General features: G+C 33.0%; 2 protein-coding genes and 1 pseudogene across 2 annotated transcripts; all 3 read right to left on the bottom strand.

Annotated features, from left to right (window-relative positions):
- Positions 1-750: 750 nt before the first annotated feature.
- On the bottom strand, positions 751-10,694 carry LOC107852061 (branched-chain-amino-acid aminotransferase-like protein 1). The gene is made up of 17 exons (XM_047394651.1): positions 10,390-10,694; positions 9,814-9,912; positions 9,607-9,678; positions 9,159-9,251; positions 8,789-8,926; positions 8,146-8,204; positions 7,635-7,737; positions 6,906-7,094; positions 6,634-6,734; positions 5,784-5,838; positions 5,584-5,670; positions 5,371-5,422; positions 4,806-4,891; positions 3,497-3,550; positions 2,794-2,877; positions 2,424-2,495; positions 751-1,711 (listed from the first exon to the last, which is right to left on the bottom strand). The coding sequence occupies exons 1-17, from the start codon at positions 10,471-10,473 to the stop codon at positions 1,616-1,618; spliced, it is 1,524 nt and encodes a 507-aa protein (XP_047250607.1). The 5' UTR covers positions 10,474-10,694; the 3' UTR covers positions 751-1,615.
- A 1,804-nt stretch (positions 10,695-12,498) lies between these two features.
- Positions 12,499-15,549, bottom strand: LOC124886675 (receptor-like protein 53). Its single transcript, XM_047395565.1, has 3 exons — positions 14,907-15,549; positions 13,154-14,770; positions 12,499-12,674 (listed from the first exon to the last, which is right to left on the bottom strand). Exons 1-3 carry the CDS (start codon positions 15,547-15,549, stop codon positions 12,499-12,501), a joined length of 2,436 nt encoding a protein of 811 aa, XP_047251521.1.
- A 371-nt stretch (positions 15,550-15,920) lies between these two features.
- On the bottom strand, positions 15,921-17,242 carry LOC107839516 (annotated as a pseudogene).
- Between the last annotated feature and the right edge of the window lie 8,782 nt (positions 17,243-26,024).

Here is a 26,024-nt window from a genome sequence, read left to right as displayed (position 1 = left end):
AAGCAAAACACTGGGAATAATGAACTTGTAAAAGCTTCTGGTATATTTCATGAAGAATAACTATGGAAACAAGAAAATTTACCCCTAAATAGATACATAGGTATAGCCTTTCACTATTTGTATTTTATAGTTACACTAGTTTTTCATAGAGATGCAAAATTAAGAGGTTTTCACCTGGATTTTATATTCAAGATGAAATATGCTATGAAGTTGCAAACAAGAAAAAGGGCCAATTGGCCAAACAGCCGCAAGCTTCCGCACTAGGGGGTTGTTGCGACGGTACATACAATGATCGATTATCAGTGCTACCCCAAACATTATTGCATTAGTACTTCTCTGTTCAATTTTTAGAGATGCAGTAGATGCTTAAAAAGAGGTATTCAAGCTCAAGTAAAGTTTGTCAGGAATGGTTTCTCCAGAAAATGGAGTAGGTTGAGTTGTGTAATAAGTAGAAGCGGCGAACCCAGGATTTGAAGTCTGCGGGTGCACCAGTACTGTCAAAGGCGCGCTTAAGTTCTGAATAAAGACTCAAATTTGTGTTGATCGCTCGCCTCGTTTAATGTGCAATTTAGGTTCTAATTTATAAGATATACTTTTCCTTGTCAATGAGGTTTTTTTGGAGATATAAATACTAAACAATTGATATTTCACTTAATCAAAAAAAAAAAAAATCTGTGTTTATATATTTGTCATTCATGCTTATATTATTAGTTTTGAACTAGACATATGTTTATATTTTTTCTCCTTTATGCCTTTTTTTTTGTTAAATCTCATGTTTTCTTTGTAATTTGGGCTTAAATATAATAGACCTTGGTGCTTTTTATGCCCTTTTTTGCTTTTACTACGACAATGAGAATTGTCTTTAAAACTAGAACGGAAAATAATATCTATCCATTTCAATTCACAAGAATCAATAACAAATTACTACAAAATAAAAAATTCATCAAGAATATAAGTAAAAATAATTATTTATTTATTTTTAATCAAATCCCATGAACTTAAATAGAAGCAAGAAAAAAGAAATAAATAAATTTTACACACTAACTTTCAAGCAACAAGTAAATATTAAAAGCAATTAACATTACCAAAACTTGAATAAAAAAATGAAAGGAAGAAATGTGTACCTATTAGCATCAAATGGAAAATTGCTCCTGCCTAGCTGGTGACATTTAAATGTATATAAAGGAGAAGTAAAATGAAAAAATCGAAAGACTCCTTCAGGAATCGAACAACACGCGACGTCGGGCTAGAAGGGCATCCGCGTTTGAGTTCCAAACCAATGCACCCACACAAGTTTTATTATTGAGGGTGCACAATTAAATATTAGGATATATATACAATTTTTTTAAAAAGTTATCGGGTGCACCCTCGAGGCACCACGTGGGTCCGCCTCTAGTAATAAGAAAGACGCATACACTAACTGCTCCCTAAAACAATATTCAAGCAAGGTGCAATTACTTCCACCTGTGTTCAAATCCTTCATTTCATTAATTTCTTAAGCAGCTCTTTAGACACATTTACAAGCAACCGATAATTGACACTGTGTGGAGCACATCTTTAAGGGAGAAGATGATGTTAGGTCATGCTTGAAACATGTCAAAGAACAAACACATAGTTAAAGAGTATACACCTCATCAGCAATGTGAAATTCTGATAAGCTAATTCGTCGTTCCTCTAAAGCTAAACCTTCCTTCTGCACAAGCTCCATGACCTGCAAAATTGATTGCCGATCATCAGGCAGGTAACTCTACAAATTTATTACTTTATCAAAGACTAAATAAATTCCTTGTTATTTAGACCCATGCCACTCTGTATGCGTTTGTAGCAATTAATAAACACATTGGATGTTGCTAACAAAATGAATATTTATCCTTAAAATCCAACAATCATCTTAAAATAAATTGGGAACGTAATACCAAGAACCCATCACTAAGAATCGTCATATCATGAGTTGGTCAGCAGCAAACAGATATTATTTCCGAAAGCGTACTTGAGTACAAAATATTATATTATGTTATGTGGACTAACATGATAAAATATTTTTGGTTTACTTGATGGTAAATTGAAAATTAAATTTTACAGATCAAGGAGTTCAGGGGCATTAATTGTGCTAAAATCCATATTCTTCAGATACGGATAGAAACAAGATGGAATTTCAACAAAAACAAATTGTTCAATTGTGAAGGTAGGGGGTGGGGGTATTGTGTGCAAGCATTTATAACCTGAGTCTGAAAAAGGCTGGGTTCTGCTCCAGTTAATTTAGACAGAAACTAAGTGAGTACCTTACAAAAGAAAAAGTAGTTCGGCAAGAAAATGCATGATCCGAACTGTTTTTGCGGAAAGGGGGAGAGGGAGAGAGACAAGACAAAATATTGGACACAACAGAGAGATTAATATCAAATGAGAAATCTTCTGAAACTTACTGTTGCTCTAGTTATGCCAGGAAGGCAATAATCAGCATGAGGTGTCACCACGCGCCCTTTCTTCACTAAGAACTGCAAAGAGAAAAAACATAAAATTTTATCAAAGAGCGGAGATTGACCAGAAACACAAAAAATCTGATGATTGATAATAAAGTTTAAAAAAAGGTTCAAACTGTTGCAATGAACTAAATGACAACAGAATAGTATGACAATGTGCTTTGAAGTTTTGTGATTATGCCATTAAAAGCAGGCAGATATTACAAAAGAAAAGGAGAATCTGTTGGATAGTACATGCAATGACCTTCCTAAAGTGTGGCTTGCCGATTGGGAACCTCAAAGAGGAGGAACTATAGGAGGTGAATGAGCTTACTATATTTGTAGCATTAGTTTCTGATACATAACCGTCTTTATCAAGCATGACCGCGTCATCAGCCCCAGCATTATTGCCTTCTATCTGCACCATAGGAGAAATTGCTGTCAATTGTAAAATACAGTAAGGTGGATGCACACAAATCATCAACTGTGGTAGAGCGACAACGACAAGAAACAGCTGCCAATTTCTAAGGAATATGCGCCCGCCCACCTCCTTCCCGGTCTTCACCAAACGTAGTTGCCTTTGTATTTTCACACAGTAGATGATCACAATGTTAAATTGTCAAGAAGTAGTTAACGCTCAGCTACCAAACCATAAAACAATTCTTTCATCATCCCAGTTCACTATTGATATCTAACTTTTTTACTAGCACTGATATTTTTTATGACATTCAAATATTTCATAATCTTAATTAGGGAGTGGGATAAACATTTCATGTACTTCCTGCTGATCCAATAACATTTTAGCTGGATAACCAATCAACTTGACTCCAAAAGTGAAATTGATATAATTTCTTAGTATAAAGTATTTAAAATGCAGAAGGTGAGATAAGAATCTGCAAGCGGATATAAAGTAAAGAACTGTCAATATGTTATATGAGTTTCAAGATCACAGTTACGACTTCCGCACAACAGAAAGATTATGTGAAATACTCATTGTCTTGATTTGCATAGCTCAAACTCTGAAGAGAGAAAAATACCTTTGCAAGAATGTTGTTGAGAAGGTTGTTATGGTGAATCTTTGAATCCAAATTCTGCAAAGGAAACAACATGTCGTAGATTTAAAACAATAGGTACCCCAAATACAGATTTTATTGACCGTGGTCAAAGGCTCAGAGCAACTTGAACTTCAACGTTTTTTCCCTCAAAAAATCTAGTTCAAGGAATTGTATATTGCCTTCCTCAGTTTTTGTTTTTAAGATAGTACCAGCGACATCAAAGGATGTTATTCCACATCATTAGTTAGGAAGCTTAGATCACTTAGATACCTTAACCAAGGATAAAATATAAATCATGAGAAGAAATTACAATCCCTCGCCAACATCATCTTGTGCGGTTATGGACATGTCAGCAACACATCAGCATCCTTACTTGGACTCAGTATCAAGTTCTTTCTAAAGGTATTATAGAACAGGGTATTGATAAAGCTAATAGAGCATGATTTTAAAAATTGGCTCATGTCTTACTGGAAAAGCCAGATGATGGATTTGGAACTTGGAAATACAGGTACCCACATGATGGTGATAAAGTTTAGATAAACTGAAATAGAGGCGAGTAATGTCTGATTTTCTACCCTTCTTCTATTTTCCTTAATTTCAGGCAAACTGAAGTTCCTCAGGAGACCTCAACATAATCATGTTTTATGATGGTTATCTTGATTGTAGCTGACAATATCGAGTTGTCACTCACCATTTTAAGACATGATAGCTATAAACAAGCACTGTACCATTAAATCAAGTTAATGACCGATGAGACAATGAGCAACTAACTCCATTAGAGAAAACAAGAAGCACAAAAACCACCTATTTCTAAATTATAAGAGATAAACAACTGAGGGCGAAAATTGCTTCACCCGAGATGGAGCCCTGATATTTGCACCTCAAGTTGTTACTAAGCAGAATTCTGATTTTCGTTATTACTTAAAGAAGCAGCTACTTTAACTAATCAAGTATATAAGGAGAAATGTAAAAAAAATTAATCTGATGTAATATACATCATATAATCAAATTGCAACTAAACGAACTTGAGTCCTTTCCTAAAGTTTCACGGTAAACCCTCCCTCTCCCTGCAGTAAAACAGACAAGGGATCGCGGAAATGCTGAGTTATCAACAAAACCACATCTTGCCTCAAAAGATGCGCTGTCCACTTGTAATAAAAATCTTCAGATGAATAGAAATTGATTTAGCAATAGGGATAAAAAAGGAAATGATTTATTAGCAAAAGAAAAAAAATGGAAGTAGCATAGAAACTCATGAAATTACTAGGATCAACTGGAAGCAGTATCTTACATTTGGTGAATTACGCCGAGTGGTTGCTGTCACTAACATTACGCCCTTTTCATTGTCATAGACTGGAGGTTTCCATTCAGCCAGAACTTCAAAAATAAAGGTATAACAGAAGTATGAGAAAGGAGGATTGACAAATTAGAGTTTAGCTACACCAGTAAGATACAGAAAGCGGACTTTTAGTATTTTAGTCTATTTTCTTTTACTTTCTATTGACATGAAAGAAAATTCAAGGATGGTTCTGATCTATTTCTTCGGTATATATCTTTTTTCTATTTTTAGACTATTCATCACAAAGTATATATATATATATATATATATAGAGAGAGAGAGAGAGAGAGAGGGAGGGAGGGAGCTCAGAGAAAACTAGCTTGTGATGTTCTTAGTTCAGACAAGTTCAGGCAACTATAACTTGGATTTGGGAACTCTTAAACAAGAGTAGCATATAATAAAACAATTTTCATGCTTCCAAGACGATAGTGTATGCTGACCATGACGTTGTTCATGCAGAGGAACAATGAAAGAGTCCAAAAAGTAGGTATTCAAACAATTAATAAAGGTATCTTACCAATTAAAGTGCATCCATAACGATTGAATGCTGGGCTCATTCCTGAGGTTACCTGATGATAAGAACGTGACAAAATCTAAGGGCAAAAGTGAAAAGAAAACTAGAATTGAAAACATAATATGACTTAAAAGTCCTGGCAAGAGTTTAATCAGATTACCAATATAACCAGTGATTGCGAAAATAGGTAAGAGTAATAGCAATTCTCAAGATTACCTTTTTACCACGTGTCAAAGTTAGTCGAATATGTGCGTTATCAAACATTCCATTCCTTAAAAGAGTTTTGAAAATAGCTTCTTTGACCTGCATTTTCTTGCATAAAGTCGCACATTCTAAAAATATGCTACATTTTGTAACGTAGAAATCAAAAGCTTAGAAGACCCAGACTGAAACAGAAAATTGCCAGAGAATTTTACCTCTTCACGAGTTGGTACCTTGTTGAAAGCTAGTGCTTTAGCAGAGTCGAACAACCTGAGAAAAGGAAATAAAATGTAACTTCAGTGAAAGATGGAAATTGGTGTGCTACTACCGAAGCTGTTATCCATTACACATTCCACAGCAAAAGGATCTTCAGGACAAAGCATTTTAAAGATACGGCAATTAATTTTTTGAGTCGGATGAAATAAGCCATATGTTATCTCATATGCTGGTGCCAGTCAGACACATGCATCAAACAGAAAACTCATATGTGACAGCTAGTCAACGACTTGTATGCTGACATCTCTATATACAAGGTGCTCCTAGACTGAAAGATCTGACATTGCACTTACCTAGCACTTGCGTGGTGTAACCTGGACTTCTAGGCATGTGATATGTAGATCGATGGACTGACAATTTACCAGAGTTGTAGTGGCTAACCACGGAACATGCAGCAGTGAAACCAACTGCTGTTGTCATCCCTACATTTGTCTAGTTGAGACGAATCACATGCTCAATTTATTGATCCATAATGGAATGAGAAGAATTTTGTCAGAGATAGAACCGCTACTTAAAATGAGGTTCTCTTGACAGTAATCTAGAGTTTTCTGGTACAAAATAATCTTCTAATTATTACGTAATATTTTAGAATATCCTACGCAATTTTGTCGAATGAATCTAAACATATTTTAGAGACATATTCTTGACAAGGGCACAGTGCTGCTAGAAGGATCAATGAAACATGGATTTAGATTCATTCTACAATTCACATTGTATATCTGACTAATACAATTCACATTGTATATCTGACAAATGGGGACTAACTTAGCACTAGTTGTTGTAACTTACCTATCTAAATGCTCCTCAAGCTTGAAAACCTTTCCACTGTACACTCGAAGCCCTTCCCAAACTGCATCACCACCTTGGACAACTGAATCAAACACTGAGACCTAGAAAAAGTCAAGCAGAGATCAGAAATTAAAAACTAGTTGATATTTACCAATTACTCTTAACGCATTTTCCAGTCTAAAAAGAATAAATCGAGAACTAGTTGAGCAGAAGAGCAGGAAGAAGAGATTTTTTTCAAATATCATTCTCGGTATACAATGTTATAAGTTTACCTTGGCAGCCTCACGGGGCACAATCTCATCACCAACCCATGCAAGTAGCTTCTCATTAGCAGGAACGGGAAGACTAGGATGAGGTAAAGTTGAGCTCATGTAATAAGAAGATCGTCTTGCATGACGCTTAAGCATGTTGTAAAAGGGTAGACTTTGCTCCAGCAGATCATACAATGATGTTGGAAATGGCTGAAAAGTTTTAAAGTGAAAAAACATTAGCAAGTGTCTTTCATGGGATACTCCAATATTTAGATGCCTTTCATGATTATTTAGAATGTTGTAGGAACGAAGCGCGCTTCCAGCAACAGCTGAAACAATTAAGACTGTAACAGGTTCAACTTTCATGGGATTAATTTTCCACAAAGACACCATGTCGCTGCATATGCAAAAACAACAGATGATTGGCAGCATGGACATGAAAGAGACTTTGCTTAAATAGTTTGCCCCATTTCAAATCCACTCAGCAGCTCAGCGCTAATATATCTCTGGAAGTCAAAAGAGTATGAGCTGTGGACTGGTAATGCCTGGAAAAATTGTATGCAGTCATACTTGGTAATACAAACTGAAGTAAAGAGGCAAGTGTCAAAAAAAGTGTCCCTCTTCTTTACTTGGTAACCTACCGGACTAAAGTGATTAATCATTAAAATGTCACTATGATATCCTGTTCAATCATTAAAATTTTTGCATAACCATGTAATGCAATTAATCAAAGATCTGTGAACTGTGTACCGTAGGGTATCTTTTTGCTGGAGCAAAGCCTGTTGATTTATGCACACTTTTATACCACCATGGCGCCCAGATGCCATCAAATGATTTTGGTCCAGCTTCCCACCTGAAAACACAAGCTCAACATTGACTTTCTTTTTCCCTTTTTTGTGCCAACATACTTGAAGTATTCAAAATTTTCACTATCATTTTCATACTTGAGACGCATGGTTCTTTCCAATGTATAGAAAATCTTTATTCTTATGACGATGGTAACCAAGCCAACTTGCGTGCAACTCTACTAATTCCACAGGGTACCTGCTACCTACTACTAGCACAACTATGGGTAACCCTACCCATCGTAGAATTTCGCAGCTTAGACAGATGGGAAGAAACTACCTAGTGTTGTTTGTCTCGGCTAGAATTTGAACCTAAGACCTCATGGTTCTCTACCAATAAATTATAATCTTCAAGACTGGTCACTCCAAATAGATTATTATTGGAAATCGTTAAATCTAGCTCAAATTTAGCTTACCTGAGCATTGAATCTTGAAATGGAATATCAAGGTCTTCACAGAGGCCACGCAGGGCTGCCTGCAGAAAGACAATTAGCAACAAATTTCAAACTATTCAGTTGTGTAACTTTATATAAGCAACCAGATAAGTAATCAAGGCACCCAACTGTGTGATCATTCTTCATGTAAAAGCTGGGGAAGGGATTTTGACTCTCTTTACTTTTCCCTTTTCTCATTCCAGTTGGCATAACAGGTCACCATGTCTAAGACGCAGATGCGATTTATCTTGTGAAAGGCATCAACCAGGGAAGGGAGGGAAAAAAGTTGGGAGACTTTGGAGCAGATAAAGGAGATTAGCAATTGCACTGACTGCCCTAGAACTTGTGCCATATAAAAATTCAATAAATGAAGTCTGCTTCAAATTTCAATAGCAGTTGACCCACTAGTCATAAGTGGTGGAGATGCTAAGTCTGGCCGATGCTTTGGTTGATAAGTGATAAAATGACTGAGCAGCCACAATGAAGTAGTGACTAGAGCCTTATGAGCACCTCTAACTATAAACTTTCCCAACTAGGATGAGCAAAATCAGGAACCATACTTTCATAAAGCAGTAATGAAAGGGGGGTATGCTTCAAACTGAATAATGCTACTGGGACAACAAACCTCTGGATTTTCACGAAGGTCTGCAGCATCAATAACTGGTGGGGGCCTTCCTAATTCAGATAGCTCGCTGTATATGGACACCAGCTCTGCCAACCCCAGCTCCAAAAAGGATGGAGGTACAATCTCGTCAAATGATGGCTACCGAACAGAATACGAGAGTTAAACTAGTTAGAAGCAGAACTAGCATTTTTACATAAAATCGAAAACGAAAAATAATAAAATATAAAATAGAACAGGGAAATATAAGATGAGCAACGTCAAATAGTTAATAAAACCTGCTGCTAGTGATGCATCAGTATTGAGATTTTGCACTATTTGGTTATTTAGTACAGTAAGAAAAGAACATAACAAGACTTGAACTTAAATTTACCAAGATATCAAGGGGATTCCTTATCAGTATGAAGTGCTTTCCTCTTTTCATCAATTCATCTGTCAAACTTGGCACACGTTGCTTGGCTATATGCTGCAAGAAGGAAGAAGGAATAACGAGAAAATTTCAGTAAAGTCTAATTACAGATCTCTATTGCAAAAACTGTCTGGAGATGTTAAGAAGGTGAAAGAGTATGATATACTATGATTTTCTGCTTCTTTAATGTTATAATAAAGCTGCCAAAGTCTTGTGTCTCCTTTTACTCTATAGAGGCATAAATTAGTATTCTTCCCTTTCTAGTTCAATGACTACTATGGACTGTGTATATGAATGAACCTCTCTGAAGAGTAAAAACGATTAAATTCAGCTAGAGGTGAAGAACAAATCATAACTTCTAGCACAATCAATAACTTTACTCTTAACTACAACAATGATGCTGCATGATTACCTTACAAAAGCGGTACCTCTTTACACCTGCACCAAAGATGACCTCCTTCACCACCTCATTTCCATCAATCTCCTGCTTATTTCATATAAAAGTTACTCAAGGCTAAGATACGGAGACTGTAACCATATTGAAAAGCATCGAAATTGCTATACTAGGTATTAAAAATGCAACTCAGCACTGAATAATACCGGTACTCATCTTACATACCATTTGGGATCGAAGTTTTTCCTTGTAAGGTCTGTCCACTCCAGTGACTCGCAGAAAATTTGCATACAGTGGTTCATCAAGAACTTCCATGTCATCTCTCTGTAATACAAGAAAATGCTCTTATGCCAAAGGGCAAGTATCACGGTATAACAAGTCCATCAAAATAACACTATGTTAGTTAATCAACAACAACTAGATATAAGTGTCGAGACATATTAGGATCCTTAACCATATAATCAAGCAAATAGAAAGGCAGAGTTAATCTGACATTTTATATTATATACTAAAATGTGTAACCAATCAGTAATAGGAGCATTATTTTCACCGGAAAGAGGTACCATATACATTCACAGGAAATTGGGATTATTAAATAGGCATTACAAAGAGCAAATATATGGTTTTGCAGCAAACCACACTTTCCACCATCCTCATTGAAGGGAATGGTGCTCATTAACACAAGGCATTAACATAAACCATACCATATTGTAAGAGAAAGCCCACCAATCCAAGAAAATAGAAGAATCCCATGATTTGCAAGAACACCATCTCACAAAAAGAAAATGGAAAACTCCTCACCTGGGCAAAAGAGTACATTAGGCTGGTGCTTATAGACCTGGGTGCAGACCAAGAATGGATCACCTCAATTTCTTCTCCCATCATTTTCAAAGAATTACACAAAACTTGCTTTTGGATAGCAAAACTTTGAGAGGTGCTGCTACTACTATCAGTTACAAGTTTCTTGAATTTACCAGCAACAATATTGTTGTTGAAGAGAACAAAAAAAAAAGGAGATTAATTAGTAAATGATAAGTACCAAGTTGGTACTTATCTCTCCATAACCAAAAAAGGAACGTAGAAAAACTTCAGTAACTAGCATGCACAACCAAATGCTGACAATGAAACTGTCCTTATGTGACAAATTTTCAAACGCCGCATACGTGGGAGAGACGTGGAGGATTATATTAAAACTAATATTTGTAACTTTTTATACGTATAATATTTAGATTCTTGCTTTATTTAACACATAATTCTTTTTCAAATTAGTATTGAATTAAACAAGCTTTCTTCCATTTAAGGAAAAATGGACCCCATTATTCCAATACACACTTTTTGTACTAATAATCTTCATGTATGTGTGTGTTCAATTTATTTGAGGCTAAAACATAGATATTATTATTATTATTTTTATAATAATATCATCTCCTCAAAATATTATTCGGAAACCAAGCGAAAGTTTCTCACATAATAAGTATGCTTGAAAATTTTATAAGCTAATTAAGTAAGAACTATTTACATCATCAAATTATTTCAAAGTCAATTGAGTGTTATGTCAACAAAAAGTTGAAAACTGTCAAAATTATACTACTATAGTGGGACTTGGCAATTTCACAATCTAAGAGGTTTAAATATTGTTGTCACCTTCTCTTTTTCCTTAGCTCATATCTCTCAATGTAATTTAAAAGTTATGTTAAATAAATCTTTCAGACGTTCTAATTTTTAATTTATTTTTTTCGAAAAAAAAAAAAAAAAAGGTGTTTCATCCATTATTCGGATGTAAATTGTAATTGAAACAAGTCAGCCACTAGTTGATAAGATAAACTAATAATGAATTTGGTATATTTTAAATTATCAAATTGAAATGAGAAAAAAATTGTACTTTTTTATAAGCTTGTAACAGAACTTGTATTCCATGTAACATTTAAAATAAATATTGTCATATAGAGTACTTCGGAAATACATATTACTAACTTATATAACACATGTTTAAATTATAACCTATCATATTTGACATACATTTAAAAATTGGCTATCTCATTAACATTAACACCAAAGAAACCAATTTGCAAAGAATTATAAAAACGTTTATAATTCTGTATTCAAATCTAAATTTTTCTTTTTGGGGTCAAGTATTCAAATCTAAATTACAATCAAAAGGAGAAAAATTTAAATCAAGATAAATTAAATAAAATATATTAGTTAACATTTCAAGAATTTGAATACCGAGATCGAAAATATAAAATCTTATCCTTCCGCAGAAAGTTGCTTAGCCACTTTATATATATTCCACTTGTTCTCTAAAATCCAATTAGCTCAATTTGTTGCTTTTGTTTAAAGCTAAATTTGCAAGATGCTTAAATATTTGTACTTCTTTTAGACATCTGATTAAATGCTGTCACATGCTGTCAAATGTGATCAATTAAAAAGTAATTTTTTTTTTTTTTGGTAGACGTTTGATTTGTCTCCAAATCATTCACTTTCAGGCAAAAATTGTGCAGGAATCATTTTACTTCGGTAATAGTTTCTAGCACTTTAATTATCATATTATTTTGCAGTTGGAATATTTCATTTGCAATCTGGAGCCAAGGGTCTATCAAAAACAAAGTCTCTACCTAGCGTAATGTCTATGTACACACAACACTCCCAGACCACACTTGTGAGATTACACTGAGTATATTATTGTTGTTCGTTGGTAATAGCTGTTATCAGGTTGGTTATGGCTATTCACTGACCATTCATTGCCTACCATGATAAAGCACAACGCACGATTTGATTTTGTTCTTCTATCTAATGAGAAGCAACTAAAATGAATCGTGAATGGTAAAGAAACACTGATAATTCACAGTGGAAACAATTAGAAGTATAGTTAGCATAGCATGCTGCAAGAAAGTGTTACATATTGTGAACTTAATGACTGCCTCTTGATTTTCCTGCTGACTTTTTCGAGGATGCTACACTACTGCTCTTACTACTACTCAGATTTTGATCTTGCTGCTGAAATATCCATAAAATTAATCTGTCAATTATTTTGTTGTATGACTGGTTCCATCTTCTTGAAATCAAAAGTGGTAGAAAGATGATCCCTATACCAACAAAAAATCCCAATATAGCACTTACAGAAATCTCCGTCCTTGAAATGAATTTGTCCGAATCAACTTCTGGCTCTGAAGGTGCCACTTTTACCCCCTATCCGCGACCTCCACACCTTTCTATATAGGGTCATGTCCTCAGTAAGCTGTAACAGCTCCATGTCATGTCTAATCACCTCTCTCCAGTATTTCTTCGGTCTACCTCTACTCCTCCTGAAACCATCCAAAGCTACGAACTGGAGCATCCGTGCCCCTTCTCATCACATGCCCAAACCATTCTGTTTTCATGTATTACTTTGATCTTGCTAACTATTCGTTATCTTGAGCCGGGGTCTATCGAAAACAGCCTCTCTACTTCTTCGGAGGTAGCGGTATGGACTGCGTACATTTTACCCTCCCCAGACCCCACTTGGTGGGAATACACTGGGTTTGTTGTTGTTGTTGTTCAGCGGAAACCCACATAGCCCACCCACATAGCCCCTTGTTTCCTGCGAAAGAACTTTCTTCAAATGTTAGAAGTTGGTTGCCTCGTGGAATCATTCCGACCAATTCATTATACAATAAGTTTAAGAAGGAAAGAGACGTGAGGCTAGCAAGCTTTTCTGGGATATTGCCACCTAACTTGTTGAACGAGAGGTCCAGTGATCCTAATTGCTTCAAATCACCAAATGTATTGAGAAGATAAAGTGATTTGAGATCTCCAACTGTCTCTGGTATGATCCCCACAAAATTGTTGCTTGAAAAATCAATGGAGGTGAAGAAAAGCAGGATCTTTGTCAGTGTAACATCTTGTCCTTTAAGGGAAAGAGTGACGCTGTCCTGATAGTATACTGACCTAACAGTTTGAGACTCAAAATGCAAGATATCAGAGCGTGAATGTGCTAAAGATGGGTCAACCATCATTTCGTTTAGCTCCAAGAATGAACTTCGTGGGAGAAAACCCCCTAAATTGTTGGAAGCTAGGTCAATGATTCGAAGAGCGGTCCAGTTGGAACTCACTCGTGAGCAATCAATGTTCCCATTGAAACCATTGAAGCGTAATACAAGTACACGAAGATCAGATATGCTCCTCAACCAGCACAGGAAAGTATCCTTGATTTTGTTGTTTCCAAGATTTAATACCTTTAGCTTTGTGCATTTGGACAAAGAACGAGGAAGCAGACCTGTCAAGTGATTCTGACTGAGGTCAAGGCTCTCTAACTCACAATTGTAAGAAAATTTTTCAGGTATATTTCCTATGAGATTGTTCTTTCCCAGGTTCAGTACTTTCAGTGTGCTGCTCTTTTCTGCCAAACATGATGGTATTCTGTCATTCAAACTGTTGTTAGACAAGTCAAGTACTTCAAGATAGCTGGAATTGCATATCGAAGAAGGGATACTACCAATAACTTTGTTGTTTGCAATTGAGAGGTACTGAGCAGTTGCTAGATAATTGCCAAAGTCAGGCAGTATCAAAGTAGCAAATTTATAGTTGGACAAATCAATATAAGCAGCTGCACGTGGTGGTAAGGGAATAACTCCAGTGAGCAGATTTGAATGCACATCAAGGAAATTCAGCAAGCCAAATGTATAAGGTTCTTGAAAATGCGTGAATTGGTTGAAAGAAAGATTCAGAAAACGGAGAAGTCCATCACTGATTTCCACCAACCAGTTTGGTATTTCACCAGTAAGTTGGTTTTTTGAGAGATCTAACATCGACAACTTCGATTGGTTCTTGAGGAAGGAAATATTCTGCAGATTGCATGACGCTAACATGAAACTATTCAGCTGGGGTAGCAAGGCAAGGTCGGATTCACTCACATTTGTGTCAACTGATAAACTGTCGTGGGACATATCAAGATTTACGAGCTTATTGAGCTCTGTGAACTTCTTCAACTGCACGGTACCGTTGAACTTGTTGGATGAAAGTGAAAGACCTACAAGATCGTGTAGCTCAAAGAAAAACTCAGGTATTGGCCCTTCCAATTTGTTGGAACTCAACTCAAAACTTGTTATTGGAGAAATCACATTTTGTAATCCAGTTATTTGGCCAGAAAACTTGTTGTTAGACAAATATAAATTTGAGAGAGAGGGTAGGTAAAACAATGATGCTGGAATGAGTCCAGAAATCGAATTGTTACTCAAGATTATCAAGGCCTTCCCAGTCGGATGATATTCCTGTCAATTTATTTCTTCAAGAGTTTATATAAGTCAGGTTTTTGGACAGCTTAAAATACGGAAATGAACCCGTGAAGCTATTCAGTTCAAAATCCAGATAAACAAGCTGAGTTAGATTTTCCATAAAAGCAGGAATTAGTCCTGTAAAACCACAAGCTCTAAGTTCAACACGTGCCAGCTTCCCAAGGTTCCCTATGGACTCAGGTAAACGTCCTGAAAATTTCGTACTAGTAAGAACCAGCGTTTGCAGAGATCCATTTGAAGGAAATTCAGGTAAAGAACCCCCAAGCATCTCATTTACCGGTAAGTCAATTGTGTGCAGAGTTGGTACCTGGAATATCTTCTGAGGTACTTCTCCTATCAAGTTGCAGGAACTTAGACTCAATACAGTTAGATTGGAGAAGTCCGCAAAGAACTCTCGAATTGGTGCAGATAAATTGTTCCCATCAAGACGGATAATGGACGGAAACTTAAGATTTGCCAACGGATTGATACTACCTGAGAATGCTTCAGCGCTAAGGTCAAGACCAATAACTTGGCCTTCACTGTTGCAAGTGACACCCTCCCATTGACAGCAATCAATCCTCTGATTCCACTGCACTAGCTTGGTGGACATTTCGGAATCATAAGTAAGATTATTTCTCAGCTGCAGCAACATGATCTTCTGATCCTGAAAACATTTACTAGAATTAGATGCCACTACTTCATTCATTCATTTTACTGCAGATAGAGAGTAGTAGGATGAAAACAACAACATACCCAGTGTATTCCCACAAGAGTGGGGTCTGGGGAGGGTAAGATGTACGTAGTCCATACCGCTACCTCCGAGGAAGTAGAGAGGTTGTTTCCGATAGACCTCTGAGAAAACATTTTACTTCTTATTTGGACTCTCACTTGAAGTTCCTGTAGATCTGAAATGTATAAAAATAGCAAAAACTTGCACGAGGATACGGGTCATCCTCGTGCAAATAAACAACGGGATTTGTTTGTCGATATAGCTGCTTTCATATTATCTTTTGGCTAACGAACAGATCAATTATTTGCCGATGGTGGCGCCAACCAAAGATATCTAAAGAATACAAATAACATAAAATCTCAGTTCACTTTTATTCGATAGAAGAATACAAAGAATACAAATTATTATGTACTCTGAAACAACAAATACAAATAACTGCACTATCAATTATCTCCATGGCTAAAAGTTAATCGAACCATCCAGTAGAGTATCCTCTACTGTATTTAAACCATTTGGAGAAGAAGATCCGAGTAAATCTTGGAAGCAATAGCTGTCAATAGATTCAAATCCTTCAAGCATTAACCTATCCAAGAACCCATTATCCGACCCGGTTCTAACATCCAACAACCCGTTACCCGGCCCGCCAAAGATATCTGTTCCCACTTCCTCCCCGTTTTCAAGAGCCGCTGCCGCCGCCATCTCCCCTACAACTGCCGGCATGTGGCCTTCGAACAACGCCATGTGACCAAACAATTTGTCCTTCCGTGAAAAGCTCGTGCCACAAGAACACTTCCATTTTGTCTCTCCACAGTGCTTCAAATGGCTTTTCAAATCCGCAAGGACCGAAAAATTCTTCTTGTTGCAGCGTGTGCATGAATACATCTTAGGACAATGACTTCTCTTGAAGTGATTCTTCACGCAAATTACTGATTTCAACGGTCGAAACTTGCAGTGCGTTTTGTTCCTTGCACAACCAACAAACGGGCACGAAAACCTCCTCCGCTTATTCGAACTCGATTCCCTGCATTTCTCGGGTTTTGACAATGCTTCTGCTGTTTTGTACTGGTTCCCATGAGCTCTCATATGCATCCGCAAATTCGCATCTCGTTTGAATCCTTTTCCACAGAAATCACAAAAGTGGATGTGCTCCGCTAGTAACTCCACCGCATCCAGCTCAATAGTCTCCCAATCACTGCCACCTTCTCCTTCGTCTAAAACCTCAACCTTCGACTCCGACACTACTTTGTCCTCGATATCTCTCCGATCAAATTCCGGATGATTTGATTTCGGGTTGATTTTCAATTCCTGCGATGACGGCGGCGGCGGCGGCGTCAATTGGTTAGAGGAGAGAAGGGATGCACCGTTGACAATAATCTGATGGATAGCGGAGGTGATTTCGTCGGAAACCATATTCATATGGTGTTGACCAAGTAAAGTATTAGAGTTGACCGAATCTGAGAGAAATTTCTGGAGGGAATCCATACGGGCTTGGACAGTGGATAGGTTGAGAAGTGGATCATCTCCGATTATCTGTGCGGCGAATAAAGGACGGTTGGTGTTGGCCGGAATATGACGTAAGTTGCCGGGAAATGACATGATTTGAGAGAGTTGTAGGAATATGGAATGGAAGATAATGATGGGCTTTCGGGGAGTGTGTATTATTTCAATATATTTTCAAATTATCAAATTTATTATATTTAAAGAATTATTAATTTATTAATTATTACTAGTATTTCTTAATTTATGTGTCGTGAACAACTATTAATTTTTAAGCTTAAATTTTTTTATTTTCTCATATTTGGTTGGTGAATAAAAAATATTTTTTTAAAAATATTTTATGGTGTTTGGTTGGTGAGTAGAGAATATTTTTTAGAAAAATATTTTCTAATGTTCGGTTTTTTAAAAAATATTACTATCTGTTAACTAGTATATCAGTGTCTCTAGCAACTCAACAATTCGTAAGAACTAATTTAAGCATAACAAATAATATCAATATCGAATAATAAAATATTACAATCACTAAATTTAAGCAACTATTAATTAACAAATATAGGAGACACTTTTCAACATTTTGTTAGGACAATTTCAAGATACTACAATTAATAGAAATATAATAGAACGACAAACTTATTCAACCTCGTGAAACAAGTTACATCAATAACAAAATGAAATATGTAATTAACAAAAGTAACATAAGTAAGTCTTTATCTATGCATATGAAAATAACAATATATTCAATGAATTGAAAATGGTAAAAATTCAGAATTCATTATTTTTTATTTTAAACAGTAAAAAATTGAAGTAAAGCACAGTGAAAAATATTTTCGAGTAATATAAATTTTTTGAGTCATGTGAATATAAGTATTGTTGGGGTGGGAAGAGGGATGAGGGTCAGGTCATAAGTCACATTTATCATTTTCTAGAAAATGACTTCCCTTGACCTATGAGGGAAGTCATTTTCCATCAAATGGTGGAAAATAAGTTATCTTGAAAAATATTTTCCTAAACTTTTGTTGCAACTAAACAAGGGAAAATCGAAAAACATTTTCTGAAAATATTTTTCATTATACCAAACACACCCTAAGATCAACCCAAATGATAATGCATTCAACTAATTTTTTATTATAGTGAATGTTTTTATATGTTTCATACCTATTTTAATATATTTTTATATAATTATATATATTTCGTATCGAATTTAGTGGGTATCAAAACAACCTAAAATACAACTTAGATCCGCCCTTGAAAATTATTTGAATTGTCAAATAGACTTTAAAGTAAATAAAAAATATATTTAAAAAAACAAAACAAAAATGTGAATAAAAGAATTAAGCCCACGGTTAAAAAGACATGTGTCAAAAAGATATCTCAGCGAGGAGCTCTTTGAGATTGACAAAAAGTATGTTTTTTAATATATTAAAGATCACATTAAATTTTTCAAATGAAATACCAAATTTAATATATATTAAATTCACCAAAAAAAAAGTGAGAAAAATAGAGAAAAGAAAATTAATAAAATTAAAAAAATAATACTTAAAAGACTTCAATACACATACGAAAATATTTAGTTATTAGGAAAAATGTAACGACCCTTACAGTCATTTTTCTGTATTTTCATATAATATTAATACTATTTAAATGTATCGTGGATTATTTAATTTGATTTGATAATTGGTAGAAATATAATACAGTACCCTTTTAGAATATTTTTGATATTGATAAAATTGTTTAAGTAATGATATATTTATATAACTTTATAATAGATTTTTATGATTTATTAATATTTTAAAAAAATATAGTAAATTTAGAAATATTATAATATTATTATATAATAGAAATTTTATTAGAAATAATTTTTTACTAATTATAATATATTTAAAATATTATAATTATTTTATCATAAATTTATGCACTACCCGAATATGTATGTAGTGTAGAAAATTAATTAACGTGGTCGTCACTATCACATGTGGAATGCAAAAGATGGACCACATACTACCCACTTGTCTTCAAACCTTAGGTCGAATTTTACTTATATATGGTTCATTTGACTTTTAAAATTAGAAAAAGGAAAAGCGAACTTTCTGGTTGTATTGTATATCTATAATTTATAATTTATATTTATATTTATAATATATTAAAAGTCTGAAAATTTTTAAAAATATTATTTAAACTTTTTACTCTTTATTAAAATACTTCGCTTTAGATAAAATTATTTTTTAATATTTTTTATTATTTTTGTAATATTAAATATTAGTTATATTGCCAAAAAAAAAAAAACTCTCCTTATGAAAATAGGATTTCTTTTTCACCATCTAAAAAAAACTAACCATATAGTATAAAAACCTAAAATAAAATTCCTTCCCCAACATAAAGCCCAAAATGTAGTAATAAAAAAAAACGTGAAACCAATCCTCCCCCACGATAAAATTAAGAAAAGAGTAATGAAAAAAAACACTCCCAACATGAAATCAAAAAACAATATAATAATAAAAAATTAGTAACTAAAAAATCCCCACCCCCTACGTGAAACCCCCCAAAAAATATAATGATAAAATAAACTCTAGTCTTTCCAATCTTGGTTTTAGCATAACCTTTTTTATGCAAAATATGATTAAAAAAACTCAAAAATTCATAAATAACACTTCCTATCCCGTGTAAAATAGGCTTTAACATACCTTTTACCAACTTCTATAAAAGTCACGTTAATTTCTTCGTCAACTCGCTTTAGTTTATTTGTCATAAAAAATTTTGCTTTTTTGGTATGTTGATTGTTGCTTGCTTATTAATGATTTAAACACAATATTAATTGATACGCCGATAATTTTGCTTATATTTTTAATTAATTTAATTTGTGTTATTAGTTGAATTTATGTTCTCAATTGATTTAATTTGTATTTTTTGTTGGGTCTATTAATAAGTAATGCTCTTCCTTAATTAAATACACGAAAACGACTCACATATTCAGGTACATTATTTACTCAACTCATCAATTTTTTCCCTTCTACATCATGTGTTTTTTTTATAATTGATTATCTTTAGGCTATTATTGCAATGGAACCAAGGAAAAGAGGTGTTGCATAACAAACATAAAAGTGATATTCATCAATTACTTGAAATTTTTAGTGGTAAAAGATATAATTATATAATATATTAAAAGTGTGAAGACCTTTAGAAAAGTGATTTGAACTTTTTATCCTTCATTAAAAGACTCTTTTTTAGACAAAACTGTCTTTTCACTATTTTTAATTTATTATTTAATTATTTTTATTATATTAATTAGACTTCCTAAAATATATGAAACTCCTAAAATATATAATAGGAGAATTAATTAATATTTTTCTTTCTACTAGACTTCCTAAAATACATGAGACTCATAAAATATATGGTAGAAAAATTAATTAATATTGAATCCTAAAATTTATGGAGGAAAATCAAGAGTTCTAAAATATAAAAAAATATATTTTTTGGAGAAACAAAAACTACCATAAAAGTTGTTATTATGTTGTACGTAAATTGCATGAACTTGGTAAGCTGATATTATGATTATTTTTGGAAAAAAAAAAGTTGTCAACTCTATTAAAAAAATTCCATACAATTATAGGCACAACAGTATATATAAACACTAACATAAATTCTATACGAATCGAATGCCAATTTTTATTTATGAATTTCTTTTGTTTATGTGTTCAATCTTAAACTTGAATTTATATTTTATAGGATCACGGTTTTTTTTTTTTGATCTATAGGAATTGAATGTCAATTTTTATTTATGAATTTCTTTTGTTGATGTGTTCAATCTCAAACTTGAATCTATATTTTATAGGATCACGCTTTTTATTTTTTTATTTTATTTTATTGAAAACAAACACCAAGTTGTGGAAATTATTGATATCCAAGGTATTCCTATTTAGAAGGAATTTTCTCAATTAGCAGTTATTTATCAATAATACATGATCATTTATTATTGTTAATATCAGAACATACTAACACTTTTAAAAAACATAATGTAAATCACAAATATATTTATCTCTATAATCTTGATACTATCAATAGTTAATTGATGATAAAATTCTATACCTAAACATGTTTTTTTTCCTAACCCTCAACTTCTTCGTTGTTTTTATCAGTATAATAGCATTCAACAGGTGTGTGATATATATATATATATATATATATATATATATTCTTTGTTTTCATTCAAAATCAATTTCTGGATCAAAATTTTTGTTCGGACAAGAATTAGTTGGATCAAAATCGAAACTTTGTGATCACTATTAGAATTTTTTTTTTTTTAATTTACAGGTCATAGATGAATATCGGTTGGCTTTGAAGAATTTTTTGTGTAAAGGTTTGGTTTGATTGTATTATTTTGATATCTTTATTATCTTATTATTTTATTTTAATTTACAGATGCTGGATGAATATGGGTCGACTTTGAATTTTTTTTTAGGTAAAGGTTAGATTTAATTGTATTATCGTAATATCTCTATTAGTTTGTTATTTTGTAATATTTTACAGTTCGTAGACGAATCTCGATCAGCCTTGAAAAATTTGTGTGTAAAATTTAAGTTTAATTGTATTGTTTTGATATCACTTTTATCATATTATTTTGTTGCAGTTTATAGGTGATAGATAAATGTTGATCGGCTTTGATGAATTTTTTTATGTAAAGGTTACGTTTAGTTGTATTATTTTAATATCTCTATTATCGTATTATTTTGTTATTATTTACAGGTGGTAGATGAGTGTCAGATGACTTTGAAAAAAAATTATGCGTAAAGATTAGATTTAATTGTATTATTTTGATGTCTCATTGTATTGTTTTGTTGCAATTTACACATAGTAGAGGAATGTCGATTAACTTTTAAAAATATTTTGGGTAAAGATTAGATTTAATAAATGAATTCTCCATCTTTACATACTCAAAAGACATTAAATTTAATTATTATATTCATATTTATTATTTAAATAAATATTCTATTTATTGTAATGTTTGAACTCATTAAAGTGAGGTACACGCGCAAAGCGCGTACACCTAAACTAGTATATTTATATGCTTACACTAAAATAGATGTTTATGTTTACATTATTATATTTAGCCAAGAAAAAAAACACTCTCCTTATGAAAATAGGATTCCTTTTTCACCATCTAAAAAAAACTAACCATATATAAAAACCTAAAACAAATTCCTTTCCCAACGTAAAGCCCAAAAAGTAGTAATAAAAAAAAAAAGTGAAATCAATCCTCCCCCCAGGTGAAACCAAGAAAATAGTAATTAAAAAAAAAAAACACTCCCAACATGAAACAAAAAAATAATATAATAATAAAAAATTAGTAACTAAAAAATCCCCACCCCCTACGTGAAACCCCCCCAAAAAATATAATGATAAAATAAACTCTAGTCTTTCCAATCTTGGTTTTAGCATAACTTTTTTTATGCAAAATATGGTTAAAAAAACTCAAAAATCGATAAATAACAATTCCTATCCAGTGTAAAATAGACTTTAACATACCTTTTACCAACTTCTATAAAAATCATGTTAATTTCTTCGTCAACTCGCTTTAGTTTATTTGTCATAAAATTTTTCGCTTTTTTGGTGTGTTGATTGTTGCTTGCTTATTAATAATTTAAACATAATATTAATAGATATGCTGATAATTTTGCTTATATTTTTAATTGATTTAATTTGTGTTATTAGTTGAATTTATGTTCTTAATTGATTTAATGTGTATTCTTTGTTGGGTCTATTAATAAGTAATGCTCTTCCTTGATTAAATACACGAAAACGACTCACATATTCAGGTACATTATTTACTCAACTCATTAATTTTTTCTCTTTTACATCATGCGTTGCTTTTATAATTCATTTTCTTTAGGCTACTATTGCAATGGAACCAAGGAAAAGAGGTGTTGCATAACAAACATAAAAGTGATATCCATCAATTACTTGAAACTTTTGGTGGTAAAAGATATATATATTTATACGCTTACACTAAAATAGATGTTTATGTTTACATTATTATATTTAAGTGTTAAGGATCTTTGAAAATTAGCTTTTTGTACATTATTACAAATCTCCGCAATAGATAAATTTATTTAATTAAACATTACACGTGCAAGGCACGTGCAGTTAAACTAGTTGTATACATATACACGTCTATATCTCTATTTTTTCATATATTGGCCTTTCTCGGTTTGCTTCTTTTTTTTTTAGAAAAAATGGTTAGAGTTCTTGGTTAGCTCAAGTTGCATATAAGTTAAGGGACGTTGTGAAAAATAATTTCTTTGATGTTATTCAAATTCGGGTTCTAGTGAGATACTATTTGAAGACTTCGCAAAAAGATATTATAGTTTTGGCCTTAAGGTAGACTAGGTTTACCCTATCTTTAGACTGAGCTTATTTACTGAAATTGTAAACTATTATGCTAGCTTTTGATAGGTGCTTGTAGATGCTTATTTATTTGATTTATATAAACTGACTTATTTATCCGGATTAGGACCCCGTTCTAGTAAATATTGGAATATTATCTTTTAATATAATATAGCACCTATTATTTTAGGACGTGAAACTAAATTGTAAAATCTTGAATTTATCCCTTTTTAATTAAAATTGACAGATGATTATTTAGACGTTGACATTTAATTATTATTGTTACTGAGTTTCGGTTCGAGTCCGGCATTTGATTATTATTGTTACTATGAATTCTGTTTCGAGTCCGGCATTTGATTATTATTGTTACTATGAGTTCCGGTCCGAGTCCAGCATTTGATTATTGTTGTTACTATTAGGGGTGTGCATCGGTCTGTTCGGTTTGATTTTATGTGTTATTGGTTCGGTTTATCGGTTTTCGATTTTTAAATATGTAAAACCAATAACCAACCAATAAGATATTTTCTTATCGGTTTCGGTTTATCGATTTTTGGTCCTTAACGGCTCGATTTTGGTTTAACCAATAAGAAAATACTTATAAAATAGAAATAGTAACAACTAACATAAAAAAAATGAAATCTTAATTACCACCAAAACCTACGCAATGCATTTTAGTTTACAAGAATCTTCAAACTTGAACTGAATGTTAGTTAGAAAAAAAATTGAATCTTAATTGTTGGAAGCTATAAATGCTTCAAGCTTTTTATTACGATAATAGCCGAACTTTATATCGTGCCTTTGTTGCACTGAAAAGATTAATACTTTGTGAAGCATTGAATTATGAATTAGTAGTGCATATAATCTATATACATACACATCTCTCTCTCTCCCTCTCTCTCTCTCTCTATATATATAGAGATCGATAGATAGATAGATAGATAAAGAGAGAAAGAGATTTAAATATATAACATAAATAGGGATAAAACAATAACTTAGTGTATCCTTATTGGGTTATCGGTTTAATCGATAACCCAATAAACTAAAATCAATACCGAACCGTTTACCCAATAATTGTTTTACAAAACCAATAAAAAAACGTTAACTCGATAACCCAATACCAATAACCCAATAATATTTTTATCGGTTCAATTTATCGGTCGGGTCGATTTTTGCACAACCCTAGTTACTATGAGTTCTGGTTCGAGTCCGATATTTGATTATCATTGTTACTATGAGTTTCGATTTGAATCCGGCATCTAATTATGGTTGCAGTTCCTCTGAGTTTCGGTTCGAGTTCGACATCTGATTATGAGAGTTGTTGTATATTACTCCACTCGTTTAAAAAAGAATGACCTACTTTCCTTTTTAGTCTGTTTAAAAAAGAATGATCCCTTTCCTTTTTTGACAATACTGTAATTTCAACTTTTCACATGACATGTTTAGGACCACAAGATTAAAGAATATTGTAGTACATCTGACACAACTTTAATTTAAGGCCACAAGATTCAAAAGTCTTCTTTATTTTCTTAAACTTTGTGTCAAGTCAAAGTAGGTCATTCTTTTTTAAACGGAGGAAGTATATATGTGGCCTATCGTTATTACTAGGGGTGACAAACGGGCGGATTGGATTGGATTTGGATGGATTAAATATGGATTGAGCAAAAATGATTTAGATTGCAATCCGTCCATATAAATATGGGTAAATATGGATTTGATCAAATATGGATTGGGTAAAAATGGTTTCAACCCACTTTAACTCCTAAGTTTAAAACTTAAAACTTCTATATCATATCAACTAGACTTTTTTTTCATTTATTTTTTTTATTTTTTTTGTCTCTCTACTACATGTAGCCTCTAGTTGTTTTTTTTTTTTTTCCTTTTTTCATTTTTCTGTCATTTTTTTTGTCTCTCTCTTCTATCTCTACCCTCTACCCTTTGTTTCTCTTTCCTTTTCCTTTTTTTCCTTTTCCTTTTTTTCCTTTTCCTTTTTAGTCTTCTTTTTTTCTATTTTTTTATTTTTTTATTTTTACTTCCTTCTCATTTTTTTCTTTTTTGATTGTATTTTATGTTTTATATATTTTTTATTTTCGAAGAACATGGTTAAGTCGAGTACAAATTATAGATGATGACTAAAATATCGTAACTACTCAGTATATTTGTTTTCACCATCATTTTTTTCCCTTTCTCCTTTTTCATTATTTTTTCTTTTTGATTTTTTTTTATATTTTTTTCTTCAATTCTTTCTTTACGCTTTTTTCTCTCTTCTATCTCTAACTTCTACCTCTCTTTCTACTTTTTTCTTTCTTTCTATTTATTTTTTATGATAACGAAAATACCATAAGTGCATATTGATTTATATTCGCCCAATATTTATAATTCGAGGGCTATGTGGATCCTTAGCCATATATATTTTAGTCTCAAGAAAATACAATTAATTCATATATATTTTTTGGTTTTTCATTCAGTGTTCGGTGCCTGCATTGGAGCCCCGATTAATCCGGATCGGGCGTTGCAGGGCCTATTAAGGTGGCAGCGCTCCCAACAGAGTTTTCTCCATAACCAGGCTCGTACCCTCG

Source organism: Capsicum annuum, chromosome 8 (assembly GCF_002878395.1).
Source record: "Capsicum annuum cultivar UCD-10X-F1 chromosome 8, UCD10Xv1.1, whole genome shotgun sequence".
Lineage (NCBI taxonomy): Eukaryota > Viridiplantae > Streptophyta > Magnoliopsida > Solanales > Solanaceae > Capsicum > Capsicum annuum.
This window is presented reverse-complemented; position numbering and strand designations above follow the sequence as displayed.